The sequence below is a fragment of the Coregonus clupeaformis genome, chromosome 7 (assembly GCF_020615455.1).
Source record: "Coregonus clupeaformis isolate EN_2021a chromosome 7, ASM2061545v1, whole genome shotgun sequence".
Classification (NCBI taxonomy): domain Eukaryota; kingdom Metazoa; phylum Chordata; class Actinopteri; order Salmoniformes; family Salmonidae; genus Coregonus; species Coregonus clupeaformis.
In genome coordinates, this window is record NC_059198.1 from 6,585,025 (window position 1) to 6,604,515 (window position 19,491).

The following is a 19,491-nucleotide window of genomic DNA, read 5'->3' on the forward strand; positions in this document are numbered from 1 at the left end:
TTGACATGCATTTTTCTGGATTTTTTTGTTGTTATTCTGTCTCTCACTGTTCAAATAAACCTACCATTAAAGTTATAGTCTGATCATTTCTTTGTCAGTGGTCAAACTTACAAAATCAGCAGGGGATCAAATACTTTTTTTCCCTCACTGTAGATGCTTGCTGACTGACAAAGCATTTGTTTATGATTGATAATTTGTTTGGTGAGTAATGATGTAATGAATCTGTGTGGTTATTTCTTCACTTAAAAGTCCATCATGTACAGTACGAGTCAAAAGTTTGGACACACCTACTCATTTAAGGGTTTTTCTTAATTTTCTCTATTTTTTACATTGTAGAATAATAATGAAGACATCAAAACTATGAAATAACACATATGGAATCATGTAGTAACCAAAAAAGTGTTAAACAAATCAAAATATATTTTATATTTGAGATTCTTCAAATAGCCACCCTTTGCCTTGATGACAGCTTTGCACACTCTTGGCATTCTCTCAACCAGCTTCATGAGGTAGTCACCTGGAATGCATTTCAATTAACAGGTGTGACTTCTTAAACGTTAAACGTGGGTGGGATGTAGAATACAGGTGCCAGGTCAAGTTTACAACATGCACCTTCTCAGTTGCACTTAGGCCTAAAAATGAAAGTCTGACATATTTGGTAGAAAAATCTCTGTAGTATTATTATTATAGTATTGCATCGCTTATCCACAAAGTATTCACAAATTATTCACAAAATTGGCATTAAAACAAACAGAAAGTCCTCACTGAGGAGCATAATTTGAATTTAAAAACGAAATGTTACAAAGAAAAAAGCCCATATGGACAATATTAAAAACGAAATGTACTTGTAAACATTGTGAGATGGACAAGTGAAATGTCCTTATGGGGTTCAGTGCTGCCAAGCCTCCAATTTCTGTTGGACAAAAGATATGGTCATCTCATGATGTCATAGTTGCAACATACAGTCATACTGTAGTTTACATCAGTTTAGATAGATGTCAAAAATGTATCCTAACTCCTAAGATAGACATTTTCTGGTCAACCTAAGCTACTTTGTTTCATGTAGCAGCATATATATTTCTCCCTCTCAGAAACAGTTTTATTGTTTGAACAGGGCTTGTCTTTAGGCATGCACTGCCATTCAGTGACATTAATGGTTAACTGAAAGATAAAGTAAGTCTGTTTCCATTAGATCACACAGTTTCTTTCCTCGTTCACTGAAACTCTGTCATTTAATTTGATTATAAGGAACATTATTGCCTACTGAATTGTGGATCAAAGTTGTGGGCTATTATCAAGCAAAAACAATAGCCTACAATGAAGTTGGCCTATAAAAGCTATAATCTATGCACATATTTAATGCAAATTAGGCCTATCCAATAACAAAATGTATCCCTAGGCTATAGCCTAAATGGCTTACTGATCGATTGGAAATAATAGGCTAACCTTGTGCGCATTGCGCATCATATGGCCGAAGTCTTTGTAGCTGTGTGCGGGACAGGTATGTCAGTGTCGACGGATGCAGACACCGTGTGCACGTCCTCATCACGCGGGCCCATCGCCAATACGACAGGCGGGGGCTCCGGTTGCTGTTGGGCATCCCTCATGTGCGTCGTAGACAGCCCGGTCCCTGCCCTTCTCGCGACCCCTCGGGGGGGGCCTCCATTCCGCCGCAGAGAGTTCCTGATACTGTTGGAGAGACGGCTGGATAACCACCTCACCGCACCTGCGATGTCCCGCTCCTTCTTCAAGAGCCCGACGTCATCCTCCAGCTCCTCTGAGGGGACCTCGATATTGCCCGTGTACCAGAACACCCACCAAATGAGGCTGAGGAAGATGATGATGGCCCCGGCGTAGATTAAAAAGTCATAGAAGAATATGTCCGCAAAAACACCGATCAAAAGAACGAGCAGCCCGAATATGTCGAAGGACACTGCCAACCAAAAAGCGCAGGAACAGCGCCCCAGACCGCGGTACGTCGGCTCCATGTCTCTAAATTGGCTTCGAGATAGGCCTCACAAATACTTTGTTTAGACCACCTTTTCTTTTCTAACTATCATTTGCGGTTGGTTTCCTGGTGGAATTCGGTTGGGGTAGAGTTTCAAACGGAGCCGTTTGTTTGAAGAGGTAAGGTGAGACAGGTGAGGAAGCTCGTCCCTATTCAGGTTTACCTGTGTCACAGCACAGGGCACAGCACAGAGAGGAGTGGCGTGGTAGCCGTAGACAGGTGAGAGAACTGAGGGCGGGGTAGACGGGGATACTGGCATGACAACAGCCATATTAATACTGTAAATGCGGTAGGAAATGTGTGACATGCATTGTAGAAAGGAGCCATGATGGTTCTGATTTTCTAGATATCTGTCATCAGTTCAATATGCAGAAGGACGCCAAACATGGCACACTAATGTCTGTTCACAAGCATCATGATATTCCTTTCACCTGTGGAATGACATTCTGGAAAACAGCTGACTCATTATGTGTCCCTCTCCCTCATTTTTACAAGAACATGATGGCAGAAATCTATTCACATCAGGATTTTTTCAATCAATTAAAACAGTAATGACACAGACACAAAAGCCTCTAAGGCTGTGTTTACAGAGGCAGCCATATTCTGATATTTTTTCCACTAATTGGTCTTTTGACCAATCACATCAGATCTTTTCACATCAGATCTTTTTCAGAGCTGATCTGATTGGCCAATTAGGGGAAAAAATATCAGATTTGGGCTGCCTGTCTTTGCAGCCTTAGTATAATGTGATACACCCCACCATGACATTTCACCTGCCCTCTCACCTGACTGCCAAGTAAAGGCATGTAGGTCTATTGCCACCCTGTGGTCTTTTGTACAGAAACATATGGGTCCCCATACAATTCATTACTGTAAATGAAAGACTAGTATATCAAATCTAATTTATTATTCATCACACAATTATTGCATAATGTTCATAAATAATATTACACATTTAGAAAGAAGATAAAGGGTACATGAAGACTTGCTTCTCTCACAATGTTGAGAATTACATGGAATGAGAGTAGCCTACATGAATGATTGAAGAAATGCACAATGCAATGTAAAACCTCAAGTTTATGTAAACATTTTGGCTAATTTAGACCGAATTCAAATCCCACTGTCCCCCACCTCCCTTAAACATTAGTTTTGCTTTTGATCACTGCCAGATGGACACAGTCTTTTTGACCCAGAAACATAAAAGGTTAGACAATACATCCAGCAGAAGTATTTGGATGAGGGACAGAGCCAGGGTGCACCCACTACCACTCAGTGTCCAACTGTCCATCGTGACTTCGACAATCAGCAATAATCATGTCCTGTAGCATTTTCTGCCGCCGTAATCCTGTTTCTAAAGGATTTAGCAATCCACTACAACAGCAGCTACAAGGAAAACAGCGGCTTATGGTGGAAAAACAACAACTAATACAGATCACAATCAGACAGACTGATGGGATAGTCTGGGCCACAGCAGCAGGGCTATGTTCTGATCATGTTAAAACCCTCCAACAGAGCAATCACGATGTTCCCTTTTACAGGACGAGGTCATTCAATCCCATATTTGTATTAGGGCCTAGATATAGAGGACAGCTACATACAGAAGACATACAGTACATTTCACAGAGGTCTCTCTTGCAAAAGACTATCTATATGAATAAGACTAACCTGTATAAATAAAGGTTAAATAAATACAAATCTTTCTATGTTATGTTACACCTGCCTCCTCACACATTTATACATCTTTTAGGAAGTGTGCTTTTCAGAATTCTGTTGGGAGAAAACCCCACTAACACTGTTGACCTACTCTACAGTACAAAACACAACATCGTTTTAGCTTTAATAGTCCATGGTGCTTCAGTGCTGTTCATGCACCTGAAGCGCCTTGTCATTGACCTTGGTCAGAGCCTTGTAATCCAGTCTCTGTTTCACCACGGGCACCCATACCAGCCCCGTGACCAGGAACATGAGCCCCACAGAGAGGAACACAGGACCCAACAGGTAGGGCACGTTCCCCACCTGGGTGAAGTAGAGCAAGGAGAGGGCCGTGCCCAAGCCAAACAGCACCCCGCCGATAAGGATGGCCAGGATGGGCCTGGTGAAGTAGTACCAGCAGGGGAGGTTAGTGCCCAGGGTGACCCCGTCAGGGACAGGGTTCAGTGGGGTAGATGCTTCAGTGTCCTGAGCCTCGTGGCTGGTGCGGCTGGTTCTACGATCCATGTCCGACATGGTGACCACTGTGGATTGCATCCTTGGGTTGTGCTGAGGAAGGGATACCAGACCAGACACCACTTAAAAGTATAGGACTTTATCAAGCACTGATACTTCACAGACATACTTTCAGAGATGTACAATTTACTATTTTGTCAACCAATCTGCCATTGCAGAACTCACTATTTCAGATCTTTTTATTTGACTTGTTAAAATTGCAATAAAACTACATGGAAAAGGGAATTCCATCCCATTTTTACATTCAATCAAATCCTGTAGTCTTAAATTTCATCCATGAATATAAACTTGGAAAAACAAAAAAGCAAACAATGTCCTTACCATTAGGCGTTTCGCCTGGGTTGTCGCTCACTCTTTGCCCAGTGTTGGTCAGAGGCTGGCTGGCTGCTCCTCCGATGACTTCTGTCAAAACCTCTACTCAGGCCAAAGCCACGCCCACAGAACAGTGACCCCACCCTGTCGTTCCTGCTCCTCATCCTCTCTCGCTCAGTGTCCCTCCACAATGTCATGACAATCTGCTTTGCTCCAGTTTGTGCCCTGTTGACATACAGTACATTCTCCCCACATGGCATTTTAGGCTATGTATTATGGGAATATGGAACAGTACATTATGATTATTTCTAAGATGTCAGTTGTAAGGGCTATGGCAGGGGCATGCCATCATGACCCTGTTTTTGATGGGGCCTGATGGCCAAATTCTACAAATAAAATAAATAGAATAGACATTGTACATTTGAATGATACAAATTGAGGTTTGAAAACGGCATGATACTTACAGAGAATGGGTAATTTATGGTATGGGAGAGGAATATTATATAGATTCTAATTGGGTCCAGATGTCAGCTGTGTATAGCTATTTAGGTTAGTGTATATACAGGTCATGTTTGATTTATTAAATTGATCTGCGATTAAAATGACAATATCCATTGGCGTTACACTTTAAAGGGAGAGAAGAGGCGCCACCTGCTGGTCATGTAATTTAGTTCAGTAGAAAGGTACACGCTGTCATTACACACAGACAAATATCCAGCTGCAAGCACATTTTCTGTATGGGTCGACATAAAAGTATTTTAGGCTTTGAAAAGGACTGCCTCAATACACCTGTGCCGTGAAACAGCTCTACTAAATTCCATCTTTCTCACAGGGTATGCATGATAAAGAGGAAAAAACATTACATGCTTCTGTGAAACAGCCCAAATAAAGAACCAGCACGTCTTCTCCAATTTTTTGATTTTATTGTCATAGTAGTTTGCTTTAATAACATGTGAAGGCGCTCAAGCACACTGCCAGAACGCCATATGAGAAGAGAAACCAAAAGTGGGTAAAAGCAATGGGAGACATGTACAACTAGGGTTACAAAAATCCAGTCACTTTCACAAAATTCCCAGGTTTTCCAGAAATCCTGGCTGGAGGACTCTGGATTCCCTGCATATTCCCTCCTGATTCCGCATTTTGGGATAGTTAGTGGATATTTGCAACCCTAAGTACAACCAAGATAACATTTTGGTTTCAACTTGTTAAATTCTCAAACATCTTTGTTTTTTTGTAAATAATATATTTTTCTGTATTACAAGCAAATCCTGGTCCTTGTCTGGTTACAGATATAACTGCTGCCATTTTACATTTTCATTGATGGAAGAAAATTTAAAAAAACGTTTAAAAAATGCAAGAAAAGAAAAGGTTTTATGGTCATGAGTAGACCAGAGGGTTTGGGGGGAGGGGCCTAACCCAAAAATGGCATAGCTGAGCTCTCAATATGAGAAAGCTGACTTGTGTGTACTTGAATTCGTTTTTCATTTGCTTAAAAACAGGTTTCTTTTTCAGAGAAGTTTTTTTAAGCTGATCTTCGACAGGTCGAGGGGGAGAGAAGAGGGGCGCGAGCAGAGTGGCCGTCACTGCCTGCCGTGTTCCCATCGATGACCCCTGACCCCACTCTTCCCCCCCCACCCCACCATGGCGCCGGACTGTGATCGGTACTCCCATGCAACCGCTTCAGTCCCTCTCAGCAACGAGCTTCAACACCTTACCGATGGCAATGGTTTTACCTGGGGAGAGGACACAGAGACACAGGTTAACAGCAAGGCCCGTCTACTCATGTCCAATGGGCTAGTTTTAAATTAAAATCAAAACGTCATAAGTGGAGCCCCTCCACTCTCCGACATCCTCCTACAGACTTTCTCCCTCTTTAGGGTCCCAATGAATGACCCAACCAACAGTACTTTTTCACCACGAATGCAACTCAACCACTAACAGACTAACCTTGGTTTCAGTTTGGACTACATTTAAACCATTGTTCCTTCCAGCATGGCCATTTAGGGACTACTAACATTTTACATATACACTTTCGTCATTCAGCAGACGCTCTTATCCAGAGCAACTTACATAAGTAATTAGGGTAAAGTGCCTTGCTCAAGGGCACAGACAGATTTTTCAAGTAGTCAGCTTGGGGATTCAAACCAGCGACCTTCCGTTTACTGTCCCAACACTAGGCTACCTGCCGCGTACTAACAGTCCCAGTGATGGCAGAGCCCCGTACCTTCATCCCGTAGGGTGAACCGTCCCATCTGGGGGAAGTCTTTGAAGGTCTCAAGGCAGATGGTTCCGGCGGTGCGCAGACGGGCGATGCACACCTGGTCCTGTTTCACGAAGCGCGGTCGCGTCTTACTTTTCTCTCCAGACTTCTTGTCTACCAGACAGATTAAGGCCTAGAGGTTGAGAGGAACCATCACTAACTATACTGGCATGTCTTTAAAACACTATTTGTCAGGTGCAGTTCAAAGGGAATACATTGCAGATTCAAAATGAAGATGGTTCCTTCTGTAGGTTTATGTTATGGCATTATGACAGTATCTTTACCGTAATTTGCACTTCTTCGATGCAGGTGTGGATGTGGAGGACTGCATTGTAACCAGGGCAGATAATGGACTTGTGTTCAATGATGACAATCTGAGCGAAACACACGACACAATACTGAGTAAAAACAAACACCAACAAATCCAATATGTTTGCCATTAGGGCAACATTCAAACAGGACTAGGGTCCAACTCCAACCGTCTTAGTATCCGTGGTGACTGGCGTACCTGGGCGTCAAAGGTGCGTCCAGAGTGGCAGAGGTTCTCAGCGTTACAGAGGATGAAGCCCGGCAGGATCTCCTCCTCCTCGATGCCCTTCAGTCTCAGCTTCAAGTTCTCTCCAGGAGCAGCATCATCTGTCTCCACGTCATCACTCAGCAGGCTCAACACCTCCACCGTGTGCTGCAGGGAGGGATGGAGGGAGGGGTTAGAGGAGGAAGGGGGGCGGGATGGAAGAGATAAGAAGCCATTAACAAACGTTCATAAGAGATGGAGGGAACACCTTTACAGTATAAAAACAACAAAGAGGGAGATGCTGTGTGGCACAGAGTAAAATGAAAAATACGAGGGAAAAAAAAGACCTACGACTAAACAACTCTGGCTTAAGATACTTGCCTGCCCATTGGCTATGATTAGCTATAGCTCTGATGGGCGTTGGATGTTCCATGGCAGGCAGCTGGGGAACGTCTTACCCTGTTTGGCATCATGACAAGCTGCTGTGCTTTACTGATGGACCCCGACTCCAGTTTCCCCAGGATAACAGTACCCATGTCCTATAGGGTGGGGATCAACAGTAGAAAGAGGCGAGATTGAGTAACCCAGGTCAGAAAAGCTGTGCTACAGTGGTGTGAGAGGCATTAAAACTAGTGTGGTTTAATAGACTTTTTATTACCAGGAAATAGGATGTTACATGTACAGTGTAAACAGTGTTGCTGCTGATGTGGGCAGTACGAATGACATGGCTCAGTACAGTTGTTGACCATCAAAATACTGTCATGTAAAGGACAACCATATATAAATAAACACTTAAATATAATGAGTTGGTTGCCATATTTATCGCAATAGAATAAAAATAGAAAGGTTTCATAATGTGGTCATCTTCACCTTGTATTTGTCTACGATGGGTAATCTGACTGGTCCGTCGCTCGCTCTGTTTAAGTTTGGCAAACTGTCCAGATGTGGAATGAATGGTAACCCTCTGGAAGACAGACAGGGAAGAGAAACAGCTCAGGACAGTAGTGTCAGGAGAATATTCAATCCATTTACACCGGAAAGTTATAGTACCTTTGGTGTCGCTTCGTTAACAGAGAAGGAGCGTTTCTTAAATGGACAAGAACAGATAGTACCTCCCTATTTTGGACTGTTTTCTTCAGTTTCGTACCTAGTGACCACAGCCCAGGAACTGCAGTGTAAAAGCTGGTGATACTCACGTATACCAAGTGCACGACTCAACAGGCTCCTTGAGGTTGGCTCCTGTGAGGCCGGAGCAGGGCATGAAGTGAATGTCTTTCTTGGGGTTGAAGCCAACCTTCTTTAAAAATGGCACTAGTTTCTCCTTGCATTCTTCGTACCTGAGGTTTCAGGTTAGACATGAAATAAATTGTGGGTTGAGCTGGATTTCAGATTCATGAGAATAAAATGTTCAACTCTCGAGCAAATCTTGTAATGACGTCAATGTATGTATGATTTCTGTTAAGGTTCTACAAAGACCCTACATCAACATAGGATTTCACCCTTGGCTATGACTATCATATCATCTTGACTGTAATGGGTGTCTTCATGTTTATCTACAAACTGAAGCAAGCACTACCAGTTTCCTGTAGCCTGATGTGATTTCTGTGCTCTAAGTGGTAATTGCGCACCTCTCTAGGCTCCAGTTCACTGTGGGGTCGTCCATTTTGTTGACGAGGATGATCAGATGCTTCACCCCCGCCGTTTTGGCCAACATGGCGTGCTCCCGTGTCTGTCCACCCTTCTCAAAGCCCGTCTCAAACTCTCCCTTCCTGGCCGAGATCACCTAGGGAGGAGAAATACACATTGAAAATCATTCAAGGAACCATGACATTGCTTTGTGGATTTCAAAACCACGTGTTTTACGATCAAGTAAACAAATATTTATCATTGTTCATTCTTAAATGTAAAATCGTTATTTTTATAATCTTTATATTTACCATTTAAAGAGATCTTTGTCTCTCAATAACTGGATATTTTGGTATTTGCAGCAACAAGTTATTTCAGGGGCCTTTTCCTCCTACCAAGAAAAACAAAAGCGTGACCTAATGGACTTACCAGTACAGCCAGGTCAGCTTGCGAAGCTCCTCCGATCATGTTGGGCACAAAGCTTTTGTGGCCTGGCGCATCCAGGATGGTAAAGTGCTTTTTCTCAGTTTCAAAGTACGCTCGGCCCACCTCCACAGTCTTCCCCTTGTCTCGCTCCTCCTGGTTAGTGTCCAGAGCCCAGGAGAGGTACCTGGCAGACAGAGGGAGAGAGAGAGTTAAACCTTTTTTATACTGACAGGCTTTAGTCATGCCATTTAATGTATTTTTTGCAGTAGACCCTGGTAAAAGCAGAGCGTGTAACTCACCAGGTTTCCCTGTTCTTCTCCTTGGCTTCTCTTTCATACTTCTCCAGAGTTCTCTTCTCCACCATGCCCGTTAAATACCTACCAGTGAAGAAGGGGATAACCAGAGGGAGCGAGGAAGAGAGAGGGGGAAGGAGGGAAGAAGAGTGGAGGGGTGGTGAGAAATGCAACAGGTGTTAAAAGCCCCCATTGGACTGAACAAATCACGAGTGAAAAGGAAAAATATAAGCACAACAGAAAGATCCTCACATGATCTGTCCTCCGATGGTAGATTTGCCAGCATCTAGGGAGAGATGAGGGACAACAGGGAGGGGTGAGAGCAGATAGAAATGGCATGTTGCTCGTCTAGCCTTGTAACGGGGCTGATTAAATGAAAAAGAAATACAAAACATTGCCAGTTTTTTTTCTATTTCCTATTAATGCAAAAGCATAATTTCCCCTGGATATGTTTCTTTGTCAGAGACCACCATCAGCATCCAGGTGTGACAGTGGCACAACTATACACCATCGAAGTTATATAGGGCTGCCAACAAACATTTTCTATTGAATCAAATGAAACCCCAAGAAATAGCAACAGAGCAATGCAGAGATGACCCACACACCTAAATGATAGTAGGTGAAACCACTGCAATAGTCATGAAAAAGAGGGACAAGAAAGAAGCAGATGTGCCCCCACTCACCAACATGACCGATGAACACCACGTTCACATGTTCCTTCTTGGGCGCGTCTGGTGGGAGGGCAACCACTTTAGGCATGATTGGCACTTCTTCCTCCTCCTCCTCTTCCTCCTCCATGACTTCCTCCTCCAGAATCTCCTCGACAACTATTGGTCCCCCGTCGCCACCAGGCCCTCCTCCTGGTTCTTCCTCATTGGGCTCCGCCCCTTTCAGGTCCCACGACTCCTCTGTGGTCATTTCAGAGTCGCCATTCTCCACCGAGGCTGGCCAGGGACAAACCGAACAGAGCATTAGTGGCGTGGAATAAGTAATCATGACTTGAGTTTGAAACTAGATCCCTCTAGTCTCAGGTGTCTGATGTGAAAAAGCCTACCACCGTAGCTAAGAATTTGGTAAATTATAAAAAGTTTCTCTACAAATGTTTTGGTAGATAAAATAGATGTAATTAGATTGACATAGGTTTTCCCCTTTGATTATGAAATCTTAACTAGGGCTACACTACAGGCTGCCAATGATGCAGAGTACTCATACAGTACAGTTAGAGCCAATTAATTAGGCCTGAGCGTATTGTTCTACGAGACAGCTTGTTAATGTTTACTACAGCAAAACTTTTGGCATCAGTTATGACAACAGGTTTTACTGCCAAAACTACCAAATGCCAAATCTATAGAAAGTTAGAGCTTAAGGTCATCGAGTTCATTCCAATAACAGTGTTAACAAATGTCCCTTCTTTGATTTCCAGAAATAGCAGTTTGACACCTGAAATAAAGTGTAACCATTCAGCACCCTATAGGCTTTAAAGACCGTGGTAGTGATGACAGACCATGTTGACAGTTGGAGAGCATGGCTCATCATTCCAACTATGAGAGTGAAATCAGTAGCGTTTCTTAATCCTGGTCCTGGGGACCCAAATGGGTCCAATTTGTTTTGCCCTTGTCCTACAAACCTGATTCCACTTATCAAAGGTAAAATTAGTACATTAGTGGAATCAGGTGTGTAGTGCTAAGGGAAAAAAACTAATGTGTACCCCTTTGGGTCCCCAGGACCAGGAAGCACAGGTGTAGTAGAATATGGGTTAGTGGGGACAGTGAGTGCTCCAAGGCTGCCTGGGCCCGGAAATATTTGGCTGGACTTCAAGCCTTTCTTCAATCCTGCACATTCACAACTTTTAGCCTAATGTAAATTATGTAAGACCTCAACCGTAAGGAAGGCTGAAGTCATTTTGCCAGTCAAAGGAAAAGTCAGACTAATTGAATGGAGTGGCTGTGGATCATTCTGGACCCCTCTTCCCAAAAGCGAAAGGTCCCGAAGCTTCTGCGCATATGCCGGATTCTCTACTTTACCCTGCAGTCTCTGCTCTACTCATAGAGAACAAGCTACTCTGACGAATGGTGCTTGTTCAATAAAATTAGATCAAAGCTGAATAAGTGTCTGCTAGATCACAATATTATTCTACATAACAGAATAATAGCTAGTATAACATTACTTTAAGACAAAAAACACCACTTTATTTTTAAAATGAGATTTTAGGATGATTGTGCAAATGGTCTTATTTCTCGCTCTCGTCCAAAACTCAACAGTGCACACCACTAGGCAAAATATGTGCTTTGATTGAAACTAAAAACACAGGTAGGCTATGCTACAGCTTAACACCATCTGCTCTAAAATTGGCTCACTAGCTAGATTACCATCCAATTGGCGACAGATTTTTATGGTAATATTCAAAAATCTGTATAAAAAGAACATGCGAATTTTCCCACCACATGTGTTTCCATCAAATGTACATGTTGCAGATAAAAGGCTGTGTGATGACGTAGTGCACATAAAAATACCTTTTGCGGTTAAATTCCCCATGTCCAAATACAAGTTAAATGGGTTTCAGTCACATTTTCAACAGATGTTTTCTCACACAAGAAATTGCGTTATAGTGTGTGTACCAACTCTGGAATTGGCACGTGCGGGCTGATGGCCAGAGTGTACGTATAGCCTACATGAATTATTATTATTATGGACAAAAGAGCAAGATCATTTACATTTGTCAAACAGCAGCCAAGCAGCGATTATCATGTCACCAGAATAAGACCCTCAATATTTATTGGAAAGGAGCATCAAGCTCAACACCTGGCAGCGGAGTCACGGAGTGAGCGAGCACTGAGCAGCAGCTCGAAGGACTCGGAGGGGGAAGCACGCAGCGGATCCTGCACACGCGCAGAAACCTCTAGTCAAAAACTTCCGGGTTCGACAAAATTAGGAACTTCAGCCACTTCGATTGGAATAAGGCAGCAAGTTTCCACACCAGACATCAAGTTTGGTCTTTGTCTGCACCAAAGCTATGGGCGCAGACAGAGCTAGCCAGCATCATCAATCTGTTTATTATGACACAGTACAGCACCCTCACAGGATTCACAACACACCTTAGTTTGTACTTATTATAGAGAGGGTGGGGTCTTGTCTAAATATAATGTAACAAGACATTAGCTAGTTAAATGGCGGTCACTTACGCATGAGACGAGAAGGGACACACAGCGGTCAAAAATAGCTGACATACACAACCCTTCCACGTCAACAATGAATGTGCACAAAAAATGTTCTAGAAGCTGTACTATAATATAATAATAATATGCCATTTATCAGACGCTTTTATCCAAAGCAACTTACAGTCATGTGCGCATACATTTTTACATATGGGTGGTCCCGGGGATCGAACCCACTACCCTGGCGTTACAAGCGCCATGCTCTACCAATTGAGCTACAGAGGACCACACTAGAAACATGTCAGAACATTGACTACAATTGAGAAAATGTAGGGCCACAATCATCAATTAGTGATTCTTACCAGTGACACAGTCGTTTTGGTTGACACTGAACAGTGGGTTGACAGGACTTATGGAGGACTTTGTTAGAGGCCAGGCCCATAGATTGTGAGGCCAGCTAGGCTATTCAAGGACAATGCTGGACAACAGAGCAAAATGACCACAGGTGTAAAACACACACGTATACATACCTGCAGTTTTTGCGGCTTCCATGGTGGCAACAACTGGTTGAACGTCCGCTGAAAGAAGTAGAGCTTATTCACATTAAAGCTCCTTTCATCACATGTTTTTCATCAAATAAAATGTAAGGTGGGATTGGTGTGAAATCTACCGACCAGTGCTCTTCCAGTCTACCACAACGGTCACAACTAATACAGTTCTTATGAGGCCAATCAAGGTCATTACAAACTGCAACACCAGTTCCCCCAGTTATCTGGTTCTCAATATGTACTATAGACAGGTTGGTTGTTTAGCAACAACCAAAGCCTGCACAACTATGGGGCAAAACATACGGGGTTGACTTAGATTGTTGACAACATGCAAACTATATTTCTCCAATGTTTATTGAAAACAAATTTGCACAATGAGCACTTGTGGTTTCAAATACATTGTTACGGTTGTTAGTTAGCTAATTTTAGCATTAACATTAAATCAATTAAAACACCTGAAAACAAGACATGGTATCAAGAACAAGATGCAACTAGCAAACACTAGTCACGATTCCCCACATGGCAATTTCTTGTCATTGTTGGTAGCTATCTGGCCATCCAGAATCACAACATCTGACTTCTGCCCCATTGAAGCATCAACCGTTTGTGACATTGTCAGCTAACCTATCTATACCCAACAACACTCCACTGGAAGAGCTTAACCCACCAACAGCTTGATGTTTACTATACTTTTACTGGACTGCCATTTTCCTCAAGAGCTGTTGAACACCTTTAGTATAAACACACATTGGTGATGTCCATCAACAGCAGAAAGCCTGCACAGATGTGTTCAGCAGGTTAACGGTAAGCTAAGGTTAAAGGATAAGAAAACTCTGCCTTAGGTCAAAAATATCAGACTGCGAAAATAGCTAGATTTGAATCCCCTCATGAATTACAAGTTAGTATTGCCTAATAGATCATCCATAACCACAACAACCTAAGGGCTTTTCTAGAGAGTATGGTCATTTAGGTTTCAAGGCACCTTACATATTCCCCTCCATATTGGATTTGGCAAAAGACAGAACTGACCAAAATATGCCACAGCTCATTTTCATTACATCAAAAGTAAAACAAATCAGTTGAGATGGCTTTTGATCTGGGCAAGACTGTAGATACATAACATATCTATGTAAATAGCTAGCTAGACTTACATGTATGAATGGCTCTGACTATAGTTATTTCTGCTTTCTTGGTCTGCTCAAATGGGACACATTGTTCACAAGTTAGTCTTCCACTTATGGACTGTACATACTTAAGATCATCCACGTCACACCAATAATGACAACACTAGTTACCAGTTCCTCAACAAGTTGTAATGTCTTGCGATTTATGGGGGGCAAGGTTGTACCCGTTCAAATAATGACTAGTTAACTATCTACAGTAGCTAGGTACATGGCTTGAAATCCTAACTTACATTGTGGTAAGGGTATAGACAAAAAAAAGCAGAATTGACCAAGAATGTCTTAGTTAGCCATTTCTGACTACAAAGCCCAAGTAGATGGAAAGACAAAAAACGGCCCCCAAAAAACAGACTATCGTTACGTACACAATTGTCACACGACTGACATAGGATTGGCTAACTAACGTTAACTTAGTTATGCCAGTAACTAACAGTTGGTAAAATGATAACTAGGTAGAGACAACTAACGTTAACTAAAACCTCGAATGTCCAAAATCTCATATGGTTAACATTAGCTAACTAGCCATCTAATTAGTGCAGACACTGTCGACAGTTGGCTAAAATCAAGCTAAATTAGCTAACCGGCAAATAGCTTCTAAGTAGTGCTTAGAAAGTTAACGCTGGCTAAAACCTACCGAAAATATTAGCTACAAACAAGCCATTAATAATCCAACCATTAACTACCGAATATAGCTTAGCTACAGTAGCTAACTAAAAAAAACTCGGTTACTAGTTAACTAGTCTAGATAAATAACGTTAATTTGGTAACTAATGCTTGCCTTTAACGTTAACTAGCTACTTTACGCGGTCTCTAAAGTGTATAAGCATGTGTGTTGCGGAGCTAGTTAGCTAACTAAGTTATCTTGCTAGCAAGCTAGCCAAACGCAAACGTGAGTGACCGCGAACTTACCACCGGAATCAGGATCTTCCGAGGGGCCTTTCTGAAAGAAGGACGGGACAAATTCGACAGCATTTATGTTGGGGACAAACGGTTTGGCATTCACGTTGAGGGCAGCGAATTCGGAATCGAGTTTCCCGTCGACCGGGGCCTCAACATCATCCTCTTGTTCCCAGGAATCAGGGGCAGCGTCTCTCGGGTCCATCGTGGGTCTTTGCTAAATGTTCACTACTGTGGATAAAGACTTGCGTTACGCAGTTGCTGAACTGGCTTGTGTCCGCACCTATTATTAACCCGTTGTTGAAGTCACCCGATAAAATTGATAAAACTCCCTCGCTAATGTCTAATATGTGCTTGATTTACTTAAAATAAAACAGCCGGTTTCTCTCGGTAAAGGGATACACTAAAGCAAGATTAGACTCAGCACTCCCAGCAAGTCCTCGTGTGCTGCTGACTCTCCCCAACCGATGGGAGCGACAACCAGCTGCATACTGGGAGATGTTGTGCAATGCAGGTGTCGCCATTATTCGGAAGAACGTAATGGTGGAAGCGAGAAAACTACATTTCCAACACACGAAAAGCACACTTTTAACGTCAACGTTCCTGACCGATCCGCACGTTCAAATAATGTTTAGTTCCGATTCGGCAAACGGTTGAACGGGACCGTCAAAGGCCAAGGTCTGTGCTAGTATGAACACTGAATGATTAAACCTCGATTTTATTACCTCATATGAACATCTCGTACAAAAATCTAGGAAGTGCATCTGCAACTAACTTTTGCATAGGCCTGTCTGTGTGAGTGCATTAGTTTTTCCACAGTGTAGACCTTCTCTATTGACAGACAGACAGTGGGTACCGCAACAAGTTCAAAGATTTTACTAAGTTATAGTTTATAGAAGGAAATCAGTCAATTGAAATAAATAAATTAAGCCCTAATCGATGGATTTCACATGACTGGGCAGGGGCCCACTGGCCCAGCCAATCAGAATAGGGGTTTCCCTACAAAAGGGCTTTATTACAGACAGCTCTGTTGGACATTCCTGCAGTCAGCATGCCACTCGCAGGCTCCCTCAAAACTTGAGACATCTGTTGCATTGTGTTGTGTTACAAAATTGCACATTTTAGAGTGGCCTTTTGTCCCCAGCATAAGGTGTACCTGTGTAATGATCATGCCGTTTAATCAGCTTCCTGATATGCCATACCTGTCAGGTGGATGGATTATCTTGCCAAAGGAGAAATGCTCACTAACAGGGATGTAAAGAAATTAGTGCTTATTTTCTTTTTAGAGATTAGCTTTTTGTGCGTATGGAACATTTTAGGGATTTTTTATTTCAGCTCATGAAACATGGGACTAACACTTTACATGTTGCGTTTATATTTTTGTTCAGTATAAAAGGACACTGCTGAGGTTCAGCTGAGGCCTTGGTGCGAAGTACTCATTTTGCCACTAGGGGGAGGCAATGTCTGAGAAAAAGGTTTGAGAATTGTATTTGGGTTATTTTATTCATTCCCCATTCTGATTCCATTGGTAATTTCTGACAGGGAGAAACACATCATCAAGCTGACATTGATACTAAATCAGGATTTCAATAAGGTTGACTGGAATTACTGATTAATTGGTAACTAACAATATGATTAACACCTTTTACCTGTAAATGCAAGTCCCTGCAAATTATTGATTACACAAAACTGTTTTATATCATGTTTTAATAAAGGTGATTGGATTTTTCAATACATCCCTCTTTCCATCCCATTAAATTACATTTCAAACAGTGTTTTTCCAAAAATCTTTAAACAGGCATTGAACTTCAGTGAGACTAGTGCAGTACTTCAACCACCTATAGTGCATTCGGAAAGTATTCAGACTCCTTCCCTTTTTCTACATTTTGTTACAGCATTATTCTAAAATGGCTTAAATAAATTTCCCCCCATCAATCTACACACAATACCCCATAATGACAAAGCGAAAACAAGTTTAGAAATATTGGCAAATTTACATACAAAAAAAAACAATGTATTTACATAATTATTCAGACCCTTTGCTAGAAGACTCGAAATTGAGCTCAGGTGCATCCTGTTGTTTCCATTGATCATCGTTGAGGTGTTTCTACAACTTGATTGGAGTCCACCTGTGGTAAATTCAATTGATTGGGAAAGGTTAGGAAAGGTACACACCTGTCTATATAAGGTTCCACAGTTGACAGTGTATATCAGAGCAAAAACCAAGCCATGAGGTCGAAGGAATTGTCCGTAGAGCTCCGAGACAGGATTGTGTCGAGGCACAGATCTGGGGAAAACATTTCTACACCATTGAAGTTCCCCACAGTGGCCTCAATCATTCTTAAAATGGAAGAAGTTTGGAACCAACAAGACTCTTCCTAGAGCTGGCCGTCCAGCCAAACTGAACAATCGGGGGAGAAGGGCCTTGGTCAGGGAGGTGACCAAGAACCTGATGGTCACTCAGAGAGCTCCAGAGTTCCTCTGTGGAGATGGCAGAACCTTCCAGAAGGACAACCAACTCTGCAGTACTCCACCAATCAGGCCTTTATGTTAGACTGACCAGACGGAAGCCATTCCTCAGTAAAAAGGCACATGACAGCCCGCTTGGAGTTCGCCAAAAGGCATCTAAAGGACTCTCAGACCATGAAAAACAAGATTCTCTGGTCTGATGAAACCAAGATTTAACTCTTTGGCCTGAATGCCAAGTGTCACGTCTGGAGGAAACTTGACACCATCCCTACGGTGAAGCATGGTGGTAGCATCATGCTGTGGGGGTGTTTTTCAGCGGCAGGGACTTGGAGACTAGTCAGGATCAAGGGAAAGATGAACGGAGTAAAGTACAGAGAGAGATCCTTGATGAAAACATGCTCCAGAGCGCTCAGGACCTCCGACTGGGGCGAAGGGTCACCTTCCAACAGGACAACGACCCTAAGCACATAGAAAGACAACGCAGGAGTGGCTTCGGGACAAGTCTCTGAATGTCCTTGAGAGTGGCCCAGCCAGAGCCCGGACTTGAACATCTCTGGAGAGACCTGAAAATAGTTGTGCAGTGATGCTCCCCATCCAACCTGACAAAGCTTAAGAGGATCTGCAGAGAACAATGGGAGAAACTCCCCAAATACAGGTGTGCCAAGCTTGTAGCGTCATACCCAAGAAGACTCGAGGCTGTAATCACTGCCAAAGGTGCTTCAACAAAGTACTGAAAGGGTCTGAATACTTATGTACTTTTTATTTTTATAACAAATTTGCTAAAATTTATAAAAACCTGTTTTTGCTTTGTCATAATGGGTTATTGTGTGTAGATTGAGGAAAAAAAACATTCAGCATAAGGCTGTAAGGTAACAAAATGTGGAAAAAGTCAAGGGGTCTGAATACTTTCCGAATGCACTGTATGTCCTTAAAACATTGTTAAAGCATTCATCTATTAAATATTTTCACTTCAGAAAACTAAATTAATGGTGTATCAAAAATAACGCTCCCAGTTCAACAACATTAAATATCAGTTATTTTCTCCTTTGCTATGAGTGGATTATTGCACCAGAATTGCTGATTAGGAGCAGAATCAAAAGTAACATGTACGTAACCTGTTTAAAGAATATGATAACAGAATGTCCTCGAAGGAGATGGACCTTACGACATAAAACAGATCTACAACAGATGGAAATTATATCAGAGTACAGTGAACCAACATCTTTATAGTATCAAATTCAGAAGAGAATTACAGTTGTATTTTGAAGTTAAGTGCACATCCTAAATTAAGAAAAACAAAATTAAAACGTAAAAGTATAAGCTCATTCTGTCTGCTTTCGATATAAAAAAAAATCAAAAAGGCAAAGTGCTGTACAGTGGATGCAAAAGCAGTTTTAAGCAAATTATTGATTCCATTTGAAAGTCATGATGCCAGTAGTCTCAGGACCTCAGGGCATTAAAGTTCTCCCAAATTTGTATTACTACATAGCAGAAACATGATTGGTCAACGAGAATGGAACACCTATCATTTCCATAATTACAACTGTGTACAAAACATTTCTTAAACCATCTTAGA

At 42.2% G+C, this 19,491-nt stretch overlaps 3 protein-coding genes across 4 annotated transcripts; all 3 read right to left on the reverse strand.

Moving 5' to 3' along the window:
* Positions 1 to 476: 476 nt before the first annotated feature.
* LOC121568847 (transmembrane protein 238-like) lies at positions 477 to 2,452 on the reverse strand. The gene is made up of 2 exons (XM_041879299.2): positions 1,447 to 2,452; positions 477 to 913 (listed from the first exon to the last, which is right to left on the reverse strand). Exon 1 carries the CDS (start codon positions 1,986 to 1,988, stop codon positions 1,464 to 1,466), a length of 525 nt encoding a protein of 174 aa, XP_041735233.1. The 5' UTR covers positions 1,989 to 2,452; the 3' UTR covers positions 477 to 913; positions 1,447 to 1,463.
* A 441-nt stretch (positions 2,453 to 2,893) lies between these two features.
* Positions 2,894 to 4,828, reverse strand: LOC121568846 (phosphoinositide-interacting protein-like). Its single transcript, XM_041879298.1, has 2 exons — positions 4,556 to 4,828; positions 2,894 to 4,267 (listed from the first exon to the last, which is right to left on the reverse strand). Exons 1-2 carry the CDS (start codon positions 4,556 to 4,558, stop codon positions 3,863 to 3,865), a joined length of 408 nt encoding a protein of 135 aa, XP_041735232.1. The 5' UTR covers positions 4,559 to 4,828; the 3' UTR covers positions 2,894 to 3,862.
* Positions 4,829 to 5,447: 619 nt separating this feature from the next.
* On the reverse strand, positions 5,448 to 15,924 carry LOC121568844 (eukaryotic peptide chain release factor GTP-binding subunit ERF3A). 2 transcript variants are annotated; one of them, XM_041879296.2, is made up of 14 exons: positions 15,459 to 15,924; positions 13,351 to 13,398; positions 10,349 to 10,609; positions 9,918 to 9,951; positions 9,672 to 9,749; positions 9,376 to 9,556; positions 8,949 to 9,103; positions 8,517 to 8,657; positions 8,191 to 8,284; positions 7,779 to 7,859; positions 7,315 to 7,488; positions 7,091 to 7,180; positions 6,771 to 6,939; positions 5,448 to 6,279 (listed from the first exon to the last, which is right to left on the reverse strand). In XM_041879296.2, exons 1-14 carry the CDS (start codon positions 15,649 to 15,651, stop codon positions 6,227 to 6,229), a joined length of 1,752 nt encoding a protein of 583 aa, XP_041735230.1. In that variant the 5' UTR covers positions 15,652 to 15,924; the 3' UTR covers positions 5,448 to 6,226. The 2 variants fall into 2 exon arrangements, with proteins under 2 accessions (XP_041735230.1, XP_041735231.1); XM_041879297.2 differs by lacking the exon at positions 13,351 to 13,398.
* Positions 15,925 to 19,491: the final 3,567 nt, after the last annotated feature.

Excerpts from the sequence above, each read along its gene's own strand:
- LOC121568847 (XM_041879299.2), bottom strand. The coding sequence starts at position 1,988 with ATGGAGCCGACGTACCGCGGTCTGGGGCGCTGTTCCTGCGCTTTTTGG.
- LOC121568844 (XM_041879296.2), bottom strand. The coding sequence starts at position 15,651 with ATGGACCCGAGAGACGCTGCCCCTGATTCCTGGGAACAAGAGGATGAT. Across the intron at positions 7,489-7,778 it reads TTGTCATGATGCCAAACAGG|CACACGGTGGAGGTGTTGAG; the intron begins GTAAGACGTTCC and ends CCCTCCCTGCAG. Across the intron at positions 7,181-7,314 it reads GACGCACCTTTGACGCCCAG|ATTGTCATCATTGAACACAA; the intron begins GTACGCCAGTCA and ends TGTTTCGCTCAG.